Genomic DNA, 13,899 nt, shown 5'->3' with positions numbered 1-13,899 from the left:
TTTAACAACTTTGTACGGTTTAAAACTGGTTTTGATAACCTTGACGATCGTCTTGATTGGCGCGCGTCACACGCACGACTTTCAATCCATTTAGCGTACTCCAATCGGCGTGAGATTTCTTTCAAACTCAAAACCAAACAAAGAAAATGAGATCAAAACCATAGCATATTGCTATATCTGAATTGGCCCCTCGAGCTTGTCAAACACATCGCTGCAGCCTGCAGGCAAATTCAATAACAGTGTGGATGTACGTATGATGAATTCAATTAGGCATATCTGGAGAAATGGGCGGGGAGAACTGGGTGGCGTAGATTACCGCACAGTAGATGTCGCTTATTAAGAGGAAAGGGGATGACGCCACGTGACTGCTTCTCCATACAAACGTAGTCCCCATTTTCCTCCTCCGCATCAGTATAATAACCATGTAAGGCCACGACAGACTCATCTTTTATTTAGAGCTTCACAGAGATTAGGTATCTGGCTGTCACTGCTGTGAGTCAAAACTGCCTTCATCATCATACGAGTACAATAAGGTTTTGAAATTGATGATTTGTGAATTTCTAACTGATAGATACATTGATCAGAATTAAAAAGTTATCGATGGTAGAAGAGATGTAAAGTCAACAAATACGATTCTAAATACGCTGTATACTTAAAAAAGGTACATATTGGTCCTGGTGAGAAGCGCTGCTCCTAACGGAAGGTAGTTATATAGAGGGTGGCGGTGTGGCATACTGGCTACGTAAGCCGACTCAAATGGACAATATTGCATCCGCTGACATGAACCTAGTGGAAACCGACTTACGGTGATTAATTCACTTGGCGTATTCCTGAATCATGTCTATGGGATATTACCTAGCTTGGCAATTGAATTAAGCGAAGAGGTGTATTTTTCGTATGCCCCTATTTACATTTGATTGTTGATCTAACAAAACATACAATATTGTATTTCAAGTCTGGTTTGGCTTTACAATTTCTGGCTAATATTTTAAAGACATAATAGAAAAACAAACAAACCAGTAATTTAAGCAGTCTTCTGAATCCGTTCAATAAACTTAGAAACCCTAGTGTTGACTCCCGGATGCTTTGCTAAAGCACAACTATTTCCTCACGAGCACACTCCGACTACAAATTGCCTTCATGGATCAGAGGACCGGCAGGACACCCTGGCGCTGGCCCCTGTCAACATCTAGTTACATATAGCAAGAAAAGACCAAACAATAAAATGATACTATTTATTATTGACCAACATTTTAAGCGGTCTTCTGAATCCATTCAGTAAACGAAGACACCCGAGCGTTGACCCCCGGATACCTCGCTAAAGCACAACTCATTCCCCACGAGCAAATTCCAACTACCACATTCTCTCCGTGGATCAGAGGGCCTCCAGAATCGCCCTGGCACTGGTCTCTGCCGCCGACGTCGAGCCAGCCAGAGCAGAGCATGTCGTTGGTGATGTGTACTCCGAGCTCTGCGTAACGGGAGCGACAGATGGCGTTGCTCACGTGCCAGACGTCGACTTCACGGAGCTGTTCTGATTGCACGCCGCCGGGCTAAAAAAAAATGTTAATCACAATAGGATTTTTGGAAACTGGAAACAGTGTCGAATCATTTTTATCTTAACTTAGGTACTTTACAGAGTAAAAGCACCGAAGCGATAAGCAAAGTCAAAATTAGGGTGACAAGTGTCATCTCCATATAATAGTATAACCTAAAAACGCAAAACCTCGCAAAATCGTATTGAAATGAAACCATGAATTAAGACGACACGAGATATATGATTTCAATTTCTTATTTTTAAGCAACGGAACGAAAGAATGTCACTCAACTTACAGAAAGAGTGCCCCATCCAATAGCGACGACTAGATCATTATGAGGCAGGTCATAGCTGCGTCCAGGTACAAACATGGGCTGCACCAGATCACTAAACACTATAGTAGTCGCTGTATGCAGGATGGATATGTCGGCGCCGGCGGTCGCTGTGATGTAGTCGGGGTGGTTGAAGATCTCGCGAAGGTGGTGGACTACACCGCCGCTGTTGGCCATGGTCGAGCCCACGCGGACGCGCCATCTTGGAGGGGTGTCGCCTCTGAAACGTGGAAGGATTTATATAAATAAGCTTTCTATGAAAATAATAAGTTTTATTTTAGTTATATTTTCCATTTCTTTGAAGTGCCAGAATTCGATTTTACTGATTTGATTTTAAGATACAACACAGGATGAGTAAAATTTAGCCTTTTGCATATTTGCAAACATTACTTATAGCATGAAGAAAGAGGTTAACAATAAGTATTTAAAAAAAATAGCATTGCTTTGCCACAATGTGCTCTCTAGTTCCAGCATCAACATAGGTAGGTACAGTCACCTGCAATTATATGTTACTCTTCGAAGGCCGCAAAAATATCTGACACTATCTGATTTGTACAACCATAAGAGCGTGTTACATATTTTTGCGGCCTTCGAAGAGTAACATAATTATTGCAAGTGACTGTATCTATTCGTTTCTTTTTTGATTATATCCAAAATTTCATTATCTTAACCTTAACATTCTTACGAATCCGGATTAACACAAATTATCAGTAATTTCAGTGATTATCAACTACCAACAGTCAGTATAGTGGTGATAAAATGTTTTATCTAACAGTCTCAACCCAAATTTTAGTGATTCTGTGTATTTATATTTATTTATTGTTATCAAAAATACCAAAATATAATAAGTTATTTGTTGTAAGAAGCTTACAAGAAAACGTTGAAGCCTGTCACCTCCTCAGCTATAATAAATAAATAACCCATATATATACAGGATGATTCAGGAAACGTGAGTAGGATCAAGCCTACGCATACACTTAGTTATAAACAACTGTTTCGTACTACATAGTATTTGTGAGATTAACTTTAATTTACTTTATACTGTTTAAAAAAAAGTTTTAATTTATTTTACGACATTTACGGTCACCCTCTTTGTTTTATCCATAACAAGTGCCAAATTGAATGTCATCGGAGTCTGGTTACTTTTCAAAAATCGTATCTCACTCAAGTGTGACATTTTAATTTCTTCATACTCAAAGTACTGTCATAACGGTTAAAAAGGTTTTATCTTTGTTAATTTAATGTTATAGGGTGTCCATGATTGTAGATAATTAAATTTGTCCTTACCAAAAAGTATAACAACATTAACAACAGAAAAAAAGCGTGATTGATTTACTTAAATATTGTGGTGAACGATTCTTTTACATTTACTGATTGTGTAGGCTTAGTCCTGCTCACGTCTCATGAATAACCCTGTATATAAACATCGCGAGGACACTGGACTAGTTAATCTTAATAACACCTAGTCACTCTGGGTGGGAAGGTCATATGGCAGTCGCTTTTGTAAAAACTTCCAAGCGGACCGCAGGCACCTATGAGCCGTGACAAAAAGCCGGAACAACGCGAGGAAGGTGATTACAACTTACACATAGCAATGTGCAGCAGACAATATGGCCCTAGAGTTGAGCACGGAGCCTCCGCAAGATTGGTGATACGTCAACAGGTTCCAGGAGTACATCATAGAAGCCATAAAAGGGAACTTTTCGATGCTCGTCACCTGCCCGCCGACGATCCTCTGGATGTTGTTTGGTGCCGCTGAAAACATTACAATGTCCATTGAGTAGTTTTATGGCTATGTTTCTAATACGCCTGGTTTTTAGGGTTCCGTAGCCAAATGGCAAAAAACGGAACCCTTATAGATTCGTCATGTCTGTCTGTCCGTCTGTCTGTCCGTCTGTCTGTCCGTCCGTATGTCACAGCCACTTTTCTCCGAAACTATAAGAACTATACTGTTGAAACTTGGTAAGTAGATGTATTCTGTGAACCGCATTAAGATTTTCACACAAAAATAGAAAAAAAAACAATAAATTTTTGGGGTTCCCCATACTTCGAACTGAAACTCAAAATTTTTTTTTTCATCAAACCCATACGTGTGGGGTATCTATGGATAGGTCTTCAAAAATGATATTGAGGTTTCTAATATGATTTTTTTCTAAACTGAATAGTTTGCGCGAGAGACACTTCCAAAGTGGTAAAATGTGTCCCCCCCCCCCCCCTAACTTCTAAAATAAGAGAATGATAAAACTAAAAAAAATATATGATGTACATTACCATGTAAACTTCCACCGAAAATTGGTTTGAACGAGATCTAGCAAGTAGTTTTTTTTAATACGTCATAAATCGCCTAAATACGGAACCCTTCATGGGCGAGTCCGACTCGCACTTGTTTTTTATTGCCATCGGGTGCATTTTTTAGTGTTTTCTTGGATATGGTTACAAAGCAAACGTAATAATGAAAATTAAAAGTGAATTATAAATTTTCATGTGAAAGAAATCTAGCATAACTTTTTGTGCTTCTACCAGAATTTTGTGTTATTACTTCACAATAACGTCAATAATTTAACACATTAAACTACATTTGACCTATATACCTTCAACCATGGCGAGGCCAAAGGCCACCAATGCAAGATCGACACCCATCTTCACTTTTTCATTGATAAACAGTTAAAACAATCAGTTGTAATAACTTCACAATGACTTCATATTGGACTTTATTTTTATCTATACTACCTACATACCTCCAACCGCAGCGAGGCCGAAGGCCATCAATGCAAAAAGGACACTAATATTTACTATTTTATTAATAAACAGTTTAACAAATAAATTGTGGTAAAACTTCACAATGACTTCATACTGAACTATTTGACCTACATACCTGCAACCATGGCGAGGCCGAAGGCCACCAAAACAAGAGCGACGCGCATCTTGAACAATCTCGTTGTCGAATGACTGAGCCCTTGGTATGAATACTTGTCTTCTAATTACAAGCCGATAAAATGTTTGATAACATTATCAAAGAGATTGATGTAATTGTAATTTAATCTTTAAATCGTAACTATATTTAAAGCCGTCAGCGCCATGCTACTTATCGACATCGTCACTGCAAAAGAAAAATAACTCATCAAGAAAACTAGTTTGATATCGTACTGTCTCTGTTACTCAATGAAATCAAATTCTCTAAACGGAATGCAGAAATTTAATGGATTAGCTTTATTTGAAAGCATTGAGATTTTTAAGTCTTGACAGCTCCGATGGGGTTTTTTCTGGAGCAATCAAATATTCATAAACAAAACAAACATCCGAGACAAAGGCACTTTAAATAAATCCCTTTACTTGTAAGTATATATATACTTACCTATATTAATGGTGTTAGATTTGCAGATAAAGTTATAAAGCTACCACGGCTAGTCTAGAATTTTCTAAATTGCTTAAATATCAAATTCCATCGCGAACATAAATAACATAATATGTTTGTTATATTAAACTCTTGAGACACTGAAATTTCCATAATCGATATAGGAACTGGCGACGTCATGACAGGGAAATCGGTTGCATGACTTGGAAAATATCATAACGGAAATTAAGTTCCTAAAAGCTTTTATACTCGTAAGCATTGTGACAAACTGTAGGCTAATTGAGGAAGATCCGTGTAGAGGATAATCTGAACTTGATAACGTTCTAAGAATTAATCGTAGCGATTGTGAGTCGCTGGATGGGATTAGGATGGCATTCGCTCAGGACTGAGACAAGTGGTGATGGCGTATGCTCGAAAACTAGGAGGCCAATACAAACGCTCAATTAGGCCAATACAAACGCGCACACGGGGTCATAATTAAGTGTAACTTATAAACTGAAACTGATGTCATATAATAAAGAAAAAGTGACAAAACCCTCCAGTGGTGAAGGCCGGATTCTAACCGGCGCCTTTAGCAATCCGGGTCACTTTCTCCACTATATGCCATCTTACTAATACTTACACTTAAACAGCGGTGGTGGGCTAGTGGATCTGTCGTCCGACTTTCAATCCCTAGGTCGCGGGTTCAAAATGATCAAATGCTATTCGTACTATTCGTTTTTCGGCAAAGGAAAACGTTGTGAGAAAACCTACATAAATCTGCGAAGAATTTTAATAATAGACTAAATTATTATATTAAAGTTAGAAGTAGGTCAAGTAGCTTAGAGGAACTAAAATATTTAAATAGTACGTTTTTCTTTTTTATTGTGTTGTTTTTAGACATAAAATAAATAATGTATCTATCTTTATTTCAATTTCATTAAAGCCACTTTTAACTTACGATTTGGCGGACGTTTGCATTAAACTTTGAATATGGTAACAGTGTAAACGATGATGTCATTAGATCAAACGATCAGGATTTCAAATCAGCAAAACAAATGTTGAACAAAAATGTCCTTTTTCTGCATTCGTTCCTTAATGCCTGAAACGCATGATCATCTAATGTTTTTTATTAGCACTAAGCATAATGACATCTAAATTCAGCTGACAGCGCTTCAATAAAAAAAACCAATAGCAATAAAAAGCCAATCAGCTCAAAAGAACCCCAACCTTGTCTCACAGTCCCAGGAATCACGTAAAATCTAAAACAACTGCTCTGTAATAAATGATCCAATGAACGTAATAAATCAATTTGGCAAAGGAAGCATTTGTATTCAGGCAACGCACGCAACGGCCAATACCATCAGAATTTTCTTCAGGCGGCCGATTCTCATTGGCTGAGCGAGATATTGCTTTGAGTATTCGCTTGGACTATATGCCTACCGGTATAATGAGGCGGTTAGTTATTAATTATTATGGACATACTGTTTGAAGGTTTGGCTGAAATAACTGTCTTAATTAGGTTTTGTGAATATTTATTTTGAGAATTAAACCATGTTCTGGTTACCCACAAAAAACGAAATTATTGGTGAAATGTTTATACACCTATAAATAAGCCAGGGCAATATATAATGTTGTAAACTTCATTGTACGAGTACCTAATTATAGTTATTATTTGAACGCCATTAATAATACCTAACAGCCCAAGCAAATTTATTAATCCAAGGAGCCTTTCTATCTAAAGGAGTTTGCTTAGATGAACCATAGGTATTTATGTTTTTTTGCCACGGATGTGATATAAAAAAGCAATGGGATTACAAGATCAGCCGTAACCGTAAGCAGGTTATCGTTGCAGCAACTGTTTGCTGGCCTGTGCCAATGACTGCAGTCACATGACTGTTATCAGACATTCTATAGGTGCAGCCTAACCTAGTTATTACACAAAACTTTACCTCACAGCCCCAATGTAACAAGACTCTGAGATTGGTAACAACTATATGCGAGCAAAGTCCAGGCTTATACTGGTCAACCACTGTTATTGGTGAGCTTCGTAAACGCAGCGCTCAAATGACATCCCAGCCTTACCTACCTTAAAAATCAACCTTGGTACGTTTAAAATAAAGTTTGAATTTCAAGAAACAGCAGTATGATAAGAGGAACAGTCGGCATTATACTGTTCTCAATAAAACCGATTGTCGGCTTCCGATAATAATCTTTTCGAGTGGATTCGTCCCAAATGAGAGCTGTAATTTTTTGGCAAAGATTACTTTTTGGGATGTGATATGAAACAGCGAATGAGAACAAAAACAAATATTGTTTTGGGTTAGGACTATCTTTACTATAAACCAAGATTAATATCCAACTAGTTAGTAAATGACTAGGTATAAATTATTTATTTTGTCCTTTATTCAAGGATGTGATGCCGGCATGCATAGAAACTTCTTTGCAGGGGTGGGTTAGTTATCTCTGCACCTTACTGTACTAATAAAGTATTTCTGACTAATCGCGGACGGACTTACACAAAGACAAAGGCGAAACCACAGAACCCTAAAAACACTCAACATTTTCAAGACCCAAGTGAAAAGATACGTAACGCAAAGCAGAAGCAGAGACGTATAATATCGTTCAATTGCGCGAATAAGTACGAACTAAAAGTTCTCCTTTGAACCGATGGAGCCGAAACCCTCGCACCTACGTTTGTTCGAGACTCAATTTCCACGCCTGGATAGAGGAATAGGGTATCGTTCCAAGAGCGCACCACACATAGACGAGTAGGAAGCTAGGAAGCTTGGCTAAACTAATACAATCACCTGCAATAATATGTTACACAACGGAGGCCGCAAAAATATCTGACACGAACTTATTTGTAGAGCGTGTCACATATTTTTGCGGCCTTCAAATAGTAACATATGATTGCAGGTGACTGTACCTATATGTACACATACCTATAGGGCAGTAAAGTACGCTGTTCCATGTCACCTGATGCTATCTTATTTATTGGCTAATTAAAACTTCCGAGAACCTCTATTTGAAAATTCTAATCTATTTTAATGTGGACCTGGTTGGGATGAGCGTTCACCTCGCTCACACTTTTGGATGAGAATAAAAGTTACGTACGAGTTATAGGGGCAGCCTTTGTTATTGATATGTTGCTGAAGCCAAACACAGGTTTTGTCATGCCAAGCTTACTGAAGCGCAAACCTAAACAAGTTAGCAAAGCAATCGGCAAAAGATATGTGATGACGGACTAGTCTGAGCTTGCGACTTTGTCCGCATTTAAGGTGTGCGAGATGCTACAGCATTGTGCATTGGTTGTAATCCAGCGGAGCAGAGAAGAGATGTGGATTACACGAATGCTAAGTATCGGTTGATTCCCGATGGACGATTTCCCTAATATTGTTTGGTAGGTCTTGCTAAAACGTATTGATTTAATAGCAATTTTTCGGTGCAAGAATGTTACAAGCCAAGATATTATTACTTACTTAAATCTTTCAGATGACACATTATACTAAACTTATGCAGTTGCCGTCAGATGTACGAGCAGTTGCTGAGAGGCGCGGCGGGGGTAGAGCTGGCTCGGTTAAAAGCGGTGGTTGCACCTGAGTCTGGGGCCTGGCTACACGCCTTGCCGTCTTCGCACTTGGGGACGTTGTTAGATAACGATTCCCTAAGGATTGGTGCTGTTTTAAGGCTCGGGTGTACTGTGTGCGAGCCTCATGTGTGCGTCTGTGGGGTGATGGTGGAGGCAAACGGGCACCATGGATTGAGTTGTGCGCGGTGTGCTGGTAGGTTTCCTCGACATCATGCGATTAATGATATTGTGCGCAGAGCGATGGTGTTGGCTAACCTGCCGTGCGTGTTAGAACCCCAGGGTCTTAGTCGGACGGACGGGAAGAGGCCAGACGGTCTCACTCTTGTTCCTTGGGCTAAAGGTCGGAGTCTGTTGTGGGATGCTACATGTGTGAGCACCTTTGCCGCATCGCATCTTGCACAGACAATACGTGCGGCTGGGGGGGCTGCGGAGAACGCCGCGAGACAGAAACATGCCAAGTACTCAAACTTGAAGCCGGTTTACGATTTTGTCCCTCTCGCTGTTGAGTCGGCTGGTCCTTGGTGTTCCGAGGCGAAGGTTTTTGTGAGGGACCTGGGAAAACGCTTGCGGGATAGGGGTTGCGATCCTAGGTCTGGTTCGTACCTGGTCCAGCGTATATCGTTGGCTATTCAGCGCGGGAACGCCGCTGGTATTTTGGGGACATTTGTGCCGGGTACTTACCGGATTAGGATATAGGTTTATGGCTTATTATTATGTATTTTGTAATGACCAATTTCCTTTATAATTTGACGATGCGTGTTGCGGATGACATATGTGACAAAATGCATTTTAATTTGACGAAGCCTGAGGTGGATGAGCTTTCTGTATGATTTGCTTTGTTATGAATTTCATTGCGCTTCGCAATAAATTCTTTTTGTTTAGTATAATTACTTACTTAAATATTAATTAAATAAACTTCAAGTTCAATTTGTGCTTAATTAGTACCTTCTATTACAAGTAGGTACTTACCTACTTACCTACAACTTGTGTACTAACTACAGGCTGTACTGGACTAAAATAAGATGATTCATTCAGTCATTTTTTTACTGCAGTTCTAACAAACTTTTTGGTTTGTGTATCAAAATTAAACGAGAATACTTTGATGATAACACGTTTCGTTTTAGTTAAATGTTTTTTTTTTATTATTTTTAGTGAAGCGAGTATATATTTTGTTAAAATCGTGTAAATAAGAAACATATTTCAAAAAATTCACTGTTAAGTATTTTGACAAAGCTTATTGAAAAGTCACATTTTGATGGGTTTCACAACATATATTTTATAAGTTTGGATGTGAACGCAAATGGTAGCCGTGACACCAAGCCCTAACGGAACAAGAAGCCCCACTCCCGCCTGTTAGCTTAGGCACTCCGCTAATGTGGGTTTAAGCTGCGCGGTGTTGTGGCTTAATATGTATTTGATACTCGTACGCGTATCATATTTGCGAGCTTTTGTTGGAGTTATCAAATGAAGCCGGTTAATACTAGGATCGCGTTTCTGTTTTGTTTTTGTTACTTAGAGTGGTCGATATAAGGCCATTCTTCACCTACGAAATGTCAGCTTATAAAAAATATTTCATAGCAATTGGACAAGTGCCGTTATCGCTGGATCATAGATAGAGATTGCGAATACTTCAAGAAATTAAGTAATTTTTGTTGTTGTTTATAAAGAAAACCGCTGTAAATGTTTAGTCACCTCGACATTCAATATGAACATAAACCTACTTAACATGAGGTTTACCATACCTATAATCATTGTGTACTCAATACCTGTATCTTAATTTTAAGTTATGAATTCTGGTTAAGAATATATTTTCGGTTTTTAAGGAAAATGCCCATTTAGATTATGATCATGTAGGTATTTAAAAGTGATATGAATCTGCCACGTTTAAAGTGAATGTGCAAGTTGCTATTAAGTCACCATTATAAAAGCAGTAATAAAACCGACAGCAAACACCCAGCATTAGATAAGTACGATAAAAATGAGTATATAAAAGTGCCGCCTGGTGTTAGCTGCTATCTTAAGTGCGGTTCTAGTAATTCTCGGAGATAATACCTAGATAATCCAGACTTACGAGTAGGACCTAGTAGATATTCGTGTCGAGAGGAACAGTGTGGAATTTGTGTTGTTGCAGTGTATGTAGGCAATGGAGGTGAAAGCAGTGAGTGAAAATGACGGGTATGTCCAAGTAGCTACAGAAGGTAAGTTGTATTATAATTTTAATATTTTATGAAGCAATGGATTTTAATCCAAATATGTGAGCACCTCTGGCAGGGGACCACTACCAAATAATCTATTAGTAATCGTCCAATGACATTGAGTTTTAAACTAAATGTCTGGGTTTCATACTTGAGTCGAATCTTAAAAACTGGAAGTGCGATGTCGTTCAGCTTTGTAGCAGGTTGAGTAGGTATTTCTATATTTTAATATTTGCTTTAAAAAAAACTACAACCTCTGATTTATATTTACCCTAATAAATATACCTAGTAAATAAGACTTAAAGACTTTTACCAAGTCATTAACACCTCTTAAGAAAATGTCCAAATCTACCAATGATTAACTGATATCCACCGACAGATCTACGCTACTGATCCTTGTTTACCTCTCCTATCAGTCACATGTCATGTCCGATAAAGGATAACCTACTTAGTTGTGTATAAAAAGATTTCGTCAGCTCCGACTGGAGAGATTTTTGTCTTGCGAAGCATTCAGTGATTGACTGTACTGAGTTCTGTTCACTGTAATACCTGTGTTTTCCTGGACTTTAAGTAGTGCTGTTTGTGTGAATGCAAGATGAGGCTGACTTCGGGGCAGGATAAGGATGGTGGTGCGGCTGAGTCTGCTTTGATGAGAGGTCTGTGCAGTGTGAATCTAAAGGATTTCCCATTTTATTAATTACCTACGAATTAGCTTTTGAGATTTTCGATACGCACGTCTGAATTTCAAAGTGTGATTCCTATTTATGAACGAGATCGAACGTTCGCCTCGAACAAATTTGTCTGAGTTGTTCTAAATTGTGTTCTTATTTTGAAAATATCATTGGCAGTGCCTTTGCAGTTGAGAGCTACTATCACTAGTAGCTCTCAACTGTTGAAATGAGATTTAATGAATTACGAATTAGCCTCCAGTGTCGGTAATAAAGTTTTTTCTTGAAATTCTTTTATATTAGGATCAGGTTTATTTAGCTTATTTTCAAATTGAGCTTTCAGTAACAAAATAACCAAATGCACATTATTTCGATTTAAAATCTATAGGTAGTCAAATTTGGATGTATGGTACCTACATTGTCAAACATCGATTATGTTAGACATTGAGACATTGGTTTGACACAGATCTACCTAAAACAAACGCTGTCCTGTACTCCACAGGCGACAGGAATATATCTCTAAGTCTACCTGATAGGCATTATACTCCCAAGTCGTCGTCCTCTTCTAATTGTTCGGTGTTGAAGATTCCTCCTTAAGCACGTCGACTGTTGGCGAACGTTTTTAGCTCGATATTTGAATCTGTGCTTTACAGTCAACAACATTTTTAGAATAAACCACTGAACCTGTGAATTCAGCCAGGGTTATTTATTTCTGTCAAAATTGTATAAAACCTGTAAAAGAGGACCTAGTAATAGAAAATTATTTTAACCTTCCTTAAAAGCCTCCCTCTTCAGAATTTCTTCTTACCAACGTTTTCAGTATCTAAGCCTGAAAAATTAAAGTATTTGCTATTGTAATCTAGAGTATTTTAGAGAAACCAAAATAAATATACATCGGTAGGTGTACATACGAAAAAAACAAAAAAAATGTTCTTTTGCACTAATAGGTCTATTTTGGTGTAATTTATGGGCGTTTTTTTTTGTTGTCCCCTACACTTTTTTTTCAAATTTGGGATTTTTTTATGTTATTTCTACTCAGAATCACGAGCTCTTTCTATCCTAATAGGAGAAAAAAAGTGTCCCAAAATTTCCATACATTTTTCGATCTTTCCATTCCGCGACCGCCATACAGAGTCTATGAAAAATGGTGACGTAATGGATATAAAAAACTTAGGACACTTTTTTTCTCCTATTAGGATAGAAAGAGCTCGTGATTCTGAGTAGAAATAACATAAAAAAATCCCAAATTTGAAAAAAAAGTGTAGGGGACAACAAAAAAAAACGCCCATATAAACCCACAAATTGATCACACCAATACAGACTAAAGCTTTCTCTAAAATAGTTAACGGACGCGGTAACCGCTGATCACCGGAATAGCTATTGTGGACCTCTATTTAATTAGCGATCATTTGCTCGCCGAAACACGCTTCAGGCGTTACTGATTAAACATAAATCTATTACCACCCTGTTGAGTTCAGAGCTATTTCGAATTAGATTTAGCAATTTGTGTAACGAAAATGTCGAATTACTTACTTAAACAGATCACTAGGCCTTCCGTGTGAAGGTTAACAGTTTGGAATTATTCACGGTTAATTTCACTAGACTTATATCACATAATATATATACAGACAGACGAAAGGAGTGCCTAGCATCCGTTGGCTCGTTGGGTGGACGATATACGGAAGATTGCGGGTCACTTCAGGATGAGATTGGCTCAGGACCGGGATAAGTGGCGAACTCGAAGAGAGGCCTATGCTCACCAGTGGGCGATAAAAGGCTGATATGATGATGATGATGATGATATATCGACTCGTGAACAAGATGCATGTATATAGCTGCGTTGAAATATCGGGAGCTCGAAATAACACAAAAGGTAATCACGGTCGATATAAGTCCTGTGAAGGTTATTTTATTGGTTTAAAAGACGTCGCGTTGCGTCTGTAGGTAACTTTATTTATTTGTTCGATCATCATTTCAGGAAAAAATATTAAAAGAACGCAGACAGTGAGTTGCGGTAGGTAATTATGGCACCATTAGTCCCACGAGCGTTCGCTTATGAAGCCTCATTTCTTCGCTTATTTACGTGAGGGTTAAGTCGCTCGTTAACCCTCCCACTGGCGGGGCTTGTCTCGCCGCTTTTTGTTTAGTTATATTATCCGCGTAGTTAGCAGTGCTGGGTACGATGAACGTTTCATTAGGGCACTATTTTCTAAAGGGTTTCTAGATGAGCCACGTTTAGTG

The 13,899-nt window shown here is 38.4% G+C and overlaps 2 protein-coding genes across 7 annotated transcripts in view; one reads left to right on the top strand and one right to left on the bottom strand.

Moving 5' to 3' along the window:
* LOC134663056 (solute carrier family 12 member 6) overlaps nucleotides 1-13,899 on the top strand; it is a 443,704-nt gene that overhangs the window by 272,166 nt on the left and 157,639 nt on the right. The gene's annotated exons all lie outside the window — the stretch shown is intronic.
* LOC134663022 (trypsin CFT-1-like) lies at nucleotides 1,249-4,848 on the bottom strand. Of its 2 annotated transcripts, none has more exons than XM_063519311.1 (4): nucleotides 4,745-4,848; nucleotides 3,456-3,624; nucleotides 1,834-2,089; nucleotides 1,249-1,553 (listed from the first exon to the last, which is right to left on the bottom strand). In XM_063519311.1, exons 1-4 carry the CDS (start codon nucleotides 4,791-4,793, stop codon nucleotides 1,254-1,256), a joined length of 774 nt encoding a protein of 257 aa, XP_063375381.1. In that variant the 5' UTR covers nucleotides 4,794-4,848; the 3' UTR covers nucleotides 1,249-1,253. The 2 variants fall into 2 exon arrangements, with proteins under 2 accessions (XP_063375381.1, XP_063375382.1); XM_063519312.1 differs by lacking the exon at nucleotides 4,745-4,848 and adding an exon at nucleotides 4,461-4,514.

Source organism: Cydia amplana, chromosome 4 (genome assembly GCF_948474715.1).
Source record: "Cydia amplana chromosome 4, ilCydAmpl1.1, whole genome shotgun sequence".
In the NCBI taxonomy this organism is placed as follows: domain Eukaryota; kingdom Metazoa; phylum Arthropoda; class Insecta; order Lepidoptera; family Tortricidae; genus Cydia; species Cydia amplana.
Note: the sequence above shows the minus strand (reverse complement) of the source record. Positions and strands in the feature narration are given on the sequence as shown.

Bases quoted from the DNA above. Each gene is read 5' to 3' on its own strand.
- LOC134663022 (XM_063519311.1), bottom strand. From the start codon at position 4,793: ATGCGCGTCGCTCTTGTTTTGGTGGCCTTCGGCCTCGCCATGGTTGCA. The intron at 2,090-3,455 runs GTAAGTTGTAAT...TCCACGTTTCAG, and splicing joins TCTGCTGCACATTGCTATGT to AGGCGACACCCCTCCAAGAT. The intron at 1,554-1,833 runs GTAAGTTGAGTG...ATTTTTTTTTAG, and splicing joins TTGGATGGGGCACTCTTTCT to CCCGGCGGCGTGCAATCAGA.